Genomic DNA, 10,936 nt, shown 5'->3' with positions numbered 1-10,936 from the left:
AAATATTTTCATAGTAATGTTAGAACTTAGAAGTTCAGTAAATTAATTATTTTTTGCCAACAGTTAATAATATATATAAAAAAAAGTGTTGGCTAAAAATATATTATTGTACTGCTAGATTAAAAATATTATGTTAATGACAAAAAGTGTTAGCCAATGTAAAATAAAATTTTCTCATATTTTCAAAAAAAAAAGTTTAATTTAAAGTAATACAAAATTTTAAGAATGCTAATTATTTTTAATTTTAAATGTTCGGAACATGTTATTCAACCTTTTCAAGTTTTGTTTTTGGATATAAGATAATTGTAATATTTTCACATTATTCTCTGAAAAAAATTAATATTAAAGAGATAATAATTTAAAATTAATTTATTTAACTTAATATTTATAATTTTATTCGTATAATATTATTACATCTAATATTATAAACTGTTTCAATAATAATTAATGAATATAAAATAAAATAATCTTATACTAATTTCGGATTGATTTTTATTGTTTTCCAACAATTTTTAAAAGGGAAAAACTACATTATTTTTCTTATCAAAAAGCTATTTAAGAGGATAATAAATATCAGATTTGTCTTGCAATCATTAGCATCAATTTTCCTTTCACTGTTTACAACCTCTATACCACTTGTCATTATCATGCCGCTACACATTACCTTTCTTTTCTCATGAAAACAAAAGAAAAATGTAGGAGTTGTAGATCTTGCTCACAAAGCAAAGATAATAATAATAAAAATAATAACTTTAATCAGTAGAATTGACATAAATCAGTTCACAAGGTTTTCCACTTTATATTATGTAGGTAATAAGTAATTTCATTTTGTGTCTAAGATAAGGTTAATAGTTAATTATGGCATAAGTATGGACAATAATAGATCTTGTGCTCTGATTCCTAAGGCTTCTTTGGAAGGTGAACCTCCACGAAAGAAAAGAGAGATCCTTTTATAGGCTTTCGGTGATTGGCCTCTCTTTACTCTCTCTCTCTACCTTCCTTTCCTTACTCTTTACCCTTTCTTCTCATAAAAACAGAGTTCAAAGAAAAGTATGATGAATCAGCCTCCAATGCTAAGCTTAAATGAATGTTCCTCTCGGTTTGGAACATCCTCATACACACACACACCCCAAAGCTAAAGCTGCAATTTCTGACTTCCAAACCCTATAATTCCACAACCTTCCCCTGTTCTTTCTCTCTCTCTCTCACTGTCTCTTTCACTCTCTTTGACTCCGAACACCTCTATATACATTTCTCTTTCTTTTATTTTTTATTTTATTTTTTTCCATTTCAACTAACACCCTCACCTTACCCAATACCCACCATAAATTTTGAAACTTTTTCGCGGCTACTCCTCAAATCCCAAGAAACCAACACCAAAAACAGAGTGGTAGTGGTTCCCCTGTTTTGAGACTGAAGAAAGAAGCCATGGCAATAGAAGTATGCTCTGAGACACCAAGCGCAGGAATCAGCCCTAGAATCTCATTCTCTCATGATCTCAAGAACACAGAAGGTGCTGTCCCCGTGGAGAATCGCCACCTTGGATCGGACCTCTGCATCTTTGACTCAACCGGCTCCGATTTCGTGTTCTGCATCACAAATTCCATAACAGAACAACTCTCTTCAGCCGATGAGCTTTTCTCCAATGGCAAGATTGTTCCAATGGAAGTGAAGCGAGTTTCAAATGCCCCACGTGAACCCTTACCCCATCATCGACCTCGTCCTCGTCCTCGTTCATCAAGCACTGGAGGAGGATTCACAGAGAAGAAGAGGCTCAAGGAGTTCTTATCCGCAGAATCCGATGATGCAGAGAACGAAGAAGAGAAGCCATCTTCAAAGTATTTCTGGCAATTCAAGAGAAGTAGCAGCTTGAATTTCGATACGAATCGTGGGAATGGGTTGATTCGTTCGCTGCAGTTTCTATCACGAAGCAACTCAACTGGTTCTGCTCCGATTCCGAAGCAAACAGAGTCACAGAAACAGAGGTTGCAGAAACAGTGCTCTGTTTCGAGCCGAAGGTCTTCATCTTCATCATCTTCTTCCAGTTCAAGTACATATTATTTCTATAATTCTTCTCAGAAACCTTCATTAAAGAAAAGTAATGGATCTTCTGCTAATGGTGTTAGAATTAGTCCTGTTTTGAATCTACCACAATCATATATCCCAAAAGCAACTGCAAGATTCTTCGGAATTGGTTCACTCTTCTGTAATGGAAAGACTAAAAGGAAGAAGAAATAATAATTATTTTTTTAAAAAACATATAATAGTTATTTATTTATTTATTACGTATATTTTTAATTTCTCAATCATGATCCAATTCTTAATTGTAGCTACCCTGTCTTTGATTTAGGTTCATGTACTATTATCATGTGAGCTTAACTGTAAATTCAGAAAGAGAAAAAAAAATGGAAAAAGGAAGGAAATTTATTTAATGAAATGGTTAAATAAGACTATAATTTTGGGAAATTGTTACTACTTTTTCCATAGGGGGGTGTGGATTGTAATTTTGGAAAGTGAAAACTACAGTTGATGGGTGGGAATGGACAAAAATAAATCATGCATATCACTATGTTTAGGGCCAAGGAGACAAATAAACAAGGAATCATTTTTTCTTGGTCTCTCCCATGCTATTTCCCTCCTTCTATCTATCCTTTCCATTAATTAATTTTTTTCTGCTTATAATTACATGTGGCTGGCTTTTATTCATCTCATCATCACTGATTGAACATTTATTTGAGGGGGCTCTTTTTATTTTATTTTTTCCCTTTCTACATAAATTAATTTAAATAAAATTTTGAAACTGAATGGGTCCCTAATTTTTTGTTCTTTTTGTTTTATTGAACCATCCAGACAAAACAGCCGAGTCAAAAAGAACAGGTTAGATTAGAAAAAGAAATAATTGATTAAGATGATACCACCCTTAATTCTTTTTCAATGGCGCCAGTTTACATATATAGTTGATCATTCATAAGTCATGAGACATAACCACCCTTACCTGGCCCATTCTTTGAGTACACAGTCTTAACCAATTAATGACTTCACAGAAGATTATCCCGTTTTCTATGTCTTTTATTTTCACTACATGGCCCATTCTTTGAATATACAAATTTCTGGTGAATGACTTTTTACAACACTGTGATAGTATCTTATATATTTTCTCGTTATTTTCTTGTGACTGGGTCCATGACATAACTCTGCCAAGTCACGGAAAAATAATATTATCTCAAAAGAAAAAAAAAAAACGTCCACAACGTCTAAACAATATAGTGACAATGTGTATGCACCATTTTTCTATTGTTGTTTACTGTCATGTTTGGATATGCTGTGGTGTCTGCGTGAAATCTATTCTGCGGAAATGTCTTATCAGTTCATAAAACTTAAAGCAAAGGAAGAAATGAGTTAGGTGCAAGTTTTGGCCTGGCAAAGCTGTCTTATATGATAGTACAAATGAACAACAACTAAGGATTGCCTATTCCCATGAAAAATAGAAGCTATGGTCCATTAATGATGTTTGGTTGTCTACTCTATGTTCAACAACATCGCCAAATTATTGTAGCTCCATAAAAACGACTAATCGGTGATCATATGCATGCCATTTGAATTTATATACAGTCTAAGTTCACCTCACGTATTTAATTAAACAATTCCGCTACGTTACCAACAGCATTTTTGCCAACTTCTGCCAATTCTTGTTTATGATTGTGTTTAATGGAAATATCTTTGTGGATGTGTCTAATAAAAATATTTTTTTTATGACCGTATCTAATAAAAGTATTTTTATATATGTATTTTTTAGATGTGTTTTTTTATACATGTATTTAAAATATAATAATTAATTATTATTGACAGACAAATAATATATTGATACCTATACTTTTTTTTAATTAAATTATTATCTAACAATTTTTACCTATCAACAACTTGAATTTTCACCCTTATATATATTGAATAATTAGAGCATGATGTTGCTTCTCCCAACTTATACTATTCACTTCCATTGAAATGTTCAATTAGAACATCAACGAGTACTAGTATATCATAATTATTGTTGAATTTTGACTTGACTTTCAGTTTATTATTTTAACATTTTTTTTCTATTTTCAATTGAGTTGCCTATAAACATATAAAACAGTTTTAGTATGTAAATGACACAACCCAAGTAATTGTGCTATATTTAATAGCGTGACCAACATTAGAAACACACATAAATACAAATTAAGAAAATAAATAATCCTATTTTAAGAGATGATCTGAATTCTGAACAAACCGAAACTTGACAACTATTCAATCTTGGGGTAAAGTAGGGTCTTATGAAAATAAGCATGCATGTCCTGCTTATAGAGTTGTTGTAGCTGTACATTGCTTATATACATATGCGGTTTGAGAAAATCTAGCAGGAAAAAGAAAAAGCTATATATATAGTATATAAAACCCCATAGTCAAGATCCACGTCCTACGTGTCACGAAATCTTCACGTGCAATATGGCCACAATTAACAAATAAAAACAACTTTCTATATATATGCGTGCATATTACACTATATAGATGTTGATGGTGCTATTTTATATTCTCCCTTCCTTTGCAACAAAAAACACAAACCCTTAGTTTTATTATCAACGTAACTTTGTGTGTTACGTTTGCATTAATTAATTGCAAGAAGGGAAGGGAAGAAGATGGGTGGCCATCATCATCATCATCATGAGCATCATGGAAAGGGTGGTGGTGACATTGAAGCAGGGTTCTACAACTATGGGAAGGGGATGAATAATGGTAATGAGTTGTATCCGGGGATGATTGAGTCACCGGAGCTACGATGGGGGTTTATTCGGAAAGTTTATATTATTGTGGCATGTCAACTGCTTCTAACCGCTCTCGTTTCATCCATCTACTTCATTTTCCCAAAAATTAAGGATACAATTCGCTCCAACCTCGTTTTCCTCATCCTTATGATCGTAATCCCCTTACTTGTTACCATAATCATTCTATTTGCATTGAGCAAATATTACAGGAAACACCCCGTCAATCTCATCCTTCTTGCCATCTATACCATCGCCACTGCTGTCGGCGTCGGCTTCGTTACTTCTTTTTCCAAAGGTATATGAATCCAGAACCAATTATATGATTTGACAAATTTAATTAAATTATCGTCTAAAAATAGCATATGAGTTTTCTTAGAGATTTGCGTGAACAAATTTTTTTAATTAATAAATTAAGGTGAAAACTCAAATACAGTTGCCATGGTTTTTAACGAATGTATGTACAGGGCCAATCGTGTTCGAGGCTATATTGCTGACAGGTGCGGTGGTCCTTAGCCTCACGGCATACACATTTTGGGCGGTTAAACGAGGCCACGATTTCAGTTTCCTTGGTCCATTCCTCTTTGCTGCTTCAACGGTCTTGTTATTTTTCGCAATCATTCAAGTAAATTTAATGACTCTCACTTATTTTTTCCAGTATATTTCTTCCCAACTTGATTTTAATTTTTTCCGAATCTAATGTCTGGGTTTTTATCTATTTAGATGATTCACCCATTGGGGCCAATCGGAAGGATGATATACAGTGGTCTTGGTGCACTGTTAATGTGTGGTTACATCGTATTTGACACGAATAATCTCATCAAAGTTTACGACTATGACGAGTATGTTTGGGGTGCAATTGCCATCTATCAAGATATCATCACCCTTTTCTTGCACCTGCTTTCAATATTGAACAATTAATTAATTTAGTGATTCAATCATGCCACTTTTAATTAGATGCAGCAGAGCAGAGGCCTCAGATGCTCAAATTGTACATCGATACATCTCTATTGTTTATTCAACAATAGTCCTGTATCTGTATGCTTTTTGTTTATTTATTCTAACTTCATATATTAATATAATTGATTTTCTTTAATTCTAATAGATGTCATCACTTTTACACGCTAAGGGTTTTAAATGGAATCATATTGCTTGGGATTTTTTCTTTTTCCTTCCAATGTACAGGCAACTTATTAATATTGAAAAAAAAGAGGAGGTGGACATATTAAGAGTAAAAGGAAGAAGAAATGAATGACTAAATGAATTTAAAAGTTTAAAAATTTTAAACTTAAATAATTTTTTGATAATGGTAGAATACATATTTATATATTTCTTTTTTGCCAATAATTAGAATACATTTTCTATAGTTATTACATGAAGAAAAAGAAACTTGTAAATACCTTTCACACAAAAATTTTAAATTGGATTTTTGGCTCCTTAAGCAGCCGACCCAAATGTAGGAACTTGTTTTATGACAAATCATTTTGTAAAAAATATTATAGGCTCACCAAAAATTAACTGTGAAATTAGTCACTATATATTTGTTTATAAATACGTATGTTGTTTTATATTTAACATGTATATCATACTAATAACTAATTTCGTGACTAAACTTTTGTATACACATAACATAAATAAAAAAATATTGAAAATTAACATTTGCATTTTTTCGTATTTGGTGACCTTATAAAAACATAAAAAAAATCCAAAATAGCAGCACTGGAGTGCAGACTGGCAGTTTAGTTTATTTAGTCTCATATTAATTGTCATTTGAATCTAAAGTCATAGGTTTGATACTTTGATTATATAAATCCAACATGGAAAATCTACCATTTTGTAGCTCGTCTACATTATAAGAGGATTCAAGCCTTCTTTATTTGTAGTCCACAACACTAACGTCTTTAAAGAGTGGAACTGGATAAGTAGTAAAGAATTGGAGATGCAGTAGTTCACAAAAATCATGGCAAACATATTAGCAATATGTTTGGGTGTTATTTTCGAAAAAGATATTTTTTAAAAGATATTTTTTTTAAAGATTTTTTATAAAAGTATAAGTAATTTTATATTTGGATATCTCGTATAAAATTTTTTTTTTTATCTATCAATTATGTTTAAATAAAATAAGATAACAGTACTTTTTGTTTATTTATTATATGAAAAAATCTTTTTTAAAAAAATATTATATAAAAAATATAAATTATAACTTCTCAAAATTTTTTTTTTTAATTTTTTAGTACTTTTATTTTTATTATTAAAAATTGCCATATACACTTGTTCCGGGGCTTACCTAGAACCGGACAGTGGTTGGACTTGTTTGAGGCCCAAGCGTTGGAGGAGTGTGGTCTCCGACTTGGTTTACGTCTGGGAGCTGCCTCCGAGTTGTGTGTTCCAAGAGATGGGGGTGGTACCTGCAAAGACACTCCGATGCCTAAGTCAGCATGGGGTTAAGCAGGTTTAGAATGTATTGGAACTTAGAGATACATGAGGGGTGTCAGGGTATTTATAGTGGTGATTCAATAACCACCGTTGGAGTAGTGCCACTTTTTTAGGTGGATAACCGTCCCTTTTATCTAGGGATTGTTGGGATATGGCTTCTAGAAGTGGGTTGAGAGATTTTAGGGGCAGTTACTTATTTGAATAAGTGTTATCTGCCAGCTATCTCTTGAGCCCCACTTCTTTGGAAAGAAGTCCGTGTTGAGTCCGACCTCTTTTAAAGAGGTCGGTGAATAACGAAGGCCAATCTTTGGATTGGGCCTTTTGGTGTATTTGGACCTGGGCCATACCGTTGGGTCAGGGTAGGAACAGTGCCCTACTCGAGTCCAATCTTTTTTGCTTATGAGTTGGATTCGAGTATTGAACTTGGTCTGTAGCTGACGTGATTTTTAAAACTGACGTGATTTTAAATTTCTTAACCGCCAAGTCTAATCAAATGTCGCGTCTGTTGGGGTTTTCGCATTTACACGTGGGAGCAGTTACATTGGTAACAGCGCGTTTCTTTAATGATCGCGTCAATTTACCCTTATGCCCCTGACGTGCTATAAATACTTTTCCCTCTTTAAACGACTTGTTTTTGGCCAAGTCTTTTTTCTAAGACTGATTGGTACAACTCGTTCTTTCTGAGTTATTTAAGGCTTGTAGGCTTTGTATGACTGGTTTTAGCACATCGTGCTTAACCAGAAAACATTTCTTATCCTAATTTTGTACAACTCGTTCAGTTCGAGTTGTTTTGAGGATGCATGACTTGTTTTAATATAAATCACTTGTTTTGAGACTTGTAGTTATTTTTTAGTATAACCTTGTCTAACTCGTTTGATACGAGTAGTTTTAAGGTTTTACGATTTGCTTTATTTCAAATCGTTTAATTAAAACGTGGCTATTTCTTGATCTAATTTCATACAACTCATTTAAATTCGAGCTATTTTCAGGACTTTACAACTTGTTTCAAATACAAATTGTTTATTTTGAGTCCTTTTAAAGTATCAGATCATCTTTATAACCATCAGACTTTGTTGCTTTATCCATTATGCCCCTGCTCGAGGTCGAGCTTTATGAAGTTGGACTCGAGCAATCAAGCAGAAAGGATTTTCGAATGAAGCCTTTTTTTTGTTGAACTCATTCATTCTGAGTTTTCTAGATGACTTGTTTTTTATACAAGTCACTTTTTTGAAGCACAACTCGTTATATATCAAGTTGTTTTGCGCAATTTATTTTAATACAAATTACTTAGATCATATGGTTATTTTTTACTCGATTTTGTTCAACTCATGGGCTTGAGTTGTTTTAAATCATCAAGTCGTATTATAACCATTGGACACCAATTTATACCTCGTCGCTTTATCCGATCGACCATTGAAAAGGCCAGCTCGTGATTTTTGCGCTTTGTCGATCATAAATTGGCGCCTTAGGTGAAGGGATTATATGCTTATTCCCTCCCCTTTCTAGTTTTTACAAGGTTGTCGTCCTTGTGTATGATACAACTTGTTTTATCCAAGTTGTTTTGGAGGATAGTTTTTACGTTTCGATTTTGTTCAAAAACGTTTACAATCCTTCCTTTTTAACTCGTTTCTATACGAGTCGTTTGGTTGAAGTGATTCATTTTGATACAAATCACTTTTAAAGCTTTGCTTTTAGATAGACACGACTTGTGCTTAACACAATTTCGTTGAAAATATGATTGACTGGCATAACTCGTTTAATCCAAGTTATCCTTATGTTGTTGTGAATGCTAGAACGAGTTTTCTTGGAACAACTTGTTTTTGTGAAAGTGTTCCATTTTATACGACTAGGTCGTTTATTTTTAGAACTTGTAGAGATGAGATTGTGGGCTTGAGATTTTGTACGATCCATTTGTTATCCGTGTGGGTCGAGTTGTTAGATCGTATTTATGCCTCAAGGGGCATATTTAGTTAAGTTACTTTTGCGACTTGTTCTAAACACAACTTTTTCAACCCGTTTGGCCCGAGCTGTTTCGAGGTGTTTTCTTTCCAATTCGTATATGTAACTTCTTTCCACCAATTGGTTCTTCGTCGCTTCATCTAGGCGATTTCTATATGATCGGCCCGTGATTTTCGCGGTTTATCGAGCTTCAATTGGTGTGTGTTAATTGTAGAAAATCAATTTTCATAAGGAATTGTTGTATCTCCTTATGTTGGAGGTGTGTTGCGACCTGAGTAGTTTTTCACCCTCGAAGTTAGACACTTTGTAGTAGCCCTTTTCTAAGATTTCAGTAATCTTAGAAAAAACCTTTTTGATCTTTGTTTTGAAAAATCTTTTTCTTGGCTGTCTGTCCCTTTCTTTAAGTTAAGTTTTCCTTAACAACTCGGGACAGCCTTTTGCCTTAGTGCTTTCAATAGGTTTCCTGATCTCTTTTTGGTATTCCTTATACTCAATTTTTGATTTATTGAGCTCTTATGATTTAGGTTATTTTTGCGATGCGTTTCCTTTTTTCTCGGTTTTTCCGACTTGTAAGTCAGATAATTTCCGAGTTTATTACGATCGACTTTTATAACCTCTTTACACCGACTTGTACCTCGTCGTTTTATCCTAACGACCATCTAGGTCGGTTCATGGGATTTTTACGCTTTGTCGAGCTTAAGTCGGCGCGTTTCGTAGAAAGAAAGAAAAACGAGAAGGAATTTATAAGAGATAAAAGATCTTTATTTATTTGCGAAGGTACTTTTACTGCTACTAAGGGTTTTTCACTATCTATGATCCCTTAGTCTCTACTATGATGCTTCGTTAAAAATCCTTCTTCAGAAAAAATTCTTTAATTTTTGGAAAAAAATTATGAAGTTGGAAAAAGAGTACATCAGGGAGTAGAGTTCGCTTTTAGCTATAGTACCTTTTCATGTTACAAGCATGCCACGACCTTGGTAGCTCGGTGCTATTTAAGTCGGTCACCTTGTAATAACCTTTTCCTAAGATCTCAGTAATCTTGTAGGGTCCTATCCTTTTTGTTGTCAGCTTTCATTCGCCCGAACTCAGTAGCCTGATATTTTTTCTTATCAAGATGAGGTCTTTTGCGGCGAATCTCGTAGCCATCCTTTGTCTCAAGAGCTATTTCCTTATCTGAGTTTGCTCTCAGGTTTCTGGAAGGGGGTCACGTTCTTCTTTCGTGCTCTAGTATCATTGTAGAATGTTGTCTTTAGTTTTTAATAATTTTGGACTTAGCTTTCATGATAAGCCAGTGCCCCTACTCGAGGTCGAGCTTCATAAAGTCGGACTCGAGTATTCAGTCATGTCATTCTTGAATCTTACTATTTGTTGCTATGTGACTTTTACAAGTTATCTTGGACTCTCTTTTTGGGAGGTCGGATAACTTGTTTTATACTTGTTGTGTCAACTTAGTAAGGTCGGATACTTATCTCTTGGCTTGAGGAGGCATTCTTATAAATCGCCATCCTTTCTCAATTTGTTTTAAACAAATTGTTGTGACGTCGGGTTTACATCCTCTTCGTGTTGATGTTTGATTATGATCACGTTGTTCTTAAGTTATTTGTGCAATTCGTTTTAAGCTTTGCCCTTTGCCAGTTTGATTTAGTACAAGTGGCTTAATGAGGTCGGACCACGATTTGCATTTATAACTTCTTACGCCACTTTGGATCTCATCACTTCAAGTCAGAAAAAGTGTGCATTAAGTA

General features: G+C 33.7%; 2 protein-coding genes across 2 annotated transcripts; both read left to right on the top strand.

Annotated features, from left to right (window-relative positions):
- Nucleotides 1–1,023: 1,023 nt before the first annotated feature.
- On the top strand, nucleotides 1,024–2,445 carry LOC130951643 (uncharacterized). The gene has a single exon (XM_057880340.1). The coding sequence runs from the start codon at nucleotides 1,429–1,431 to the stop codon at nucleotides 2,236–2,238; it is 810 nt and encodes a 269-aa protein (XP_057736323.1). The 5' UTR covers nucleotides 1,024–1,428; the 3' UTR covers nucleotides 2,239–2,445.
- Nucleotides 2,446–4,620: 2,175 nt separating this feature from the next.
- On the top strand, nucleotides 4,621–5,769 carry LOC130947439 (protein LIFEGUARD 1-like). The gene is made up of 3 exons (XM_057876137.1): nucleotides 4,621–5,094; nucleotides 5,264–5,421; nucleotides 5,520–5,769. Exons 1-3 carry the CDS (start codon nucleotides 4,674–4,676, stop codon nucleotides 5,715–5,717), a joined length of 777 nt encoding a protein of 258 aa, XP_057732120.1. The 5' UTR covers nucleotides 4,621–4,673; the 3' UTR covers nucleotides 5,718–5,769.
- The last annotated feature ends 5,167 nt before the right edge of the window (nucleotides 5,770–10,936 follow it).

This window comes from Arachis stenosperma, chromosome 9 (assembly GCF_014773155.1).
Source record: "Arachis stenosperma cultivar V10309 chromosome 9, arast.V10309.gnm1.PFL2, whole genome shotgun sequence".
Taxonomy (NCBI): Eukaryota; Viridiplantae; Streptophyta; class Magnoliopsida; order Fabales; family Fabaceae; genus Arachis; species Arachis stenosperma.
This window is presented reverse-complemented; position numbering and strand designations above follow the sequence as displayed.

Coding starts and splice junctions, on each gene's coding strand:
- LOC130947439 (XM_057876137.1), top strand. CDS start 4,674: ATGGGTGGCCATCATCATCATCATCATGAGCATCATGGAAAGGGTGGT. Junction 5,095..5,263: donor CGTTACTTCTTTTTCCAAAG/GTATATGAATCC, acceptor ATGTATGTACAG/GGCCAATCGTGTTCGAGGCT. Junction 5,422..5,519: donor TATTTTTCGCAATCATTCAA/GTAAATTTAATG, acceptor TTATCTATTTAG/ATGATTCACCCATTGGGGCC.
- LOC130951643 (XM_057880340.1), top strand. CDS start 1,429: ATGGCAATAGAAGTATGCTCTGAGACACCAAGCGCAGGAATCAGCCCT.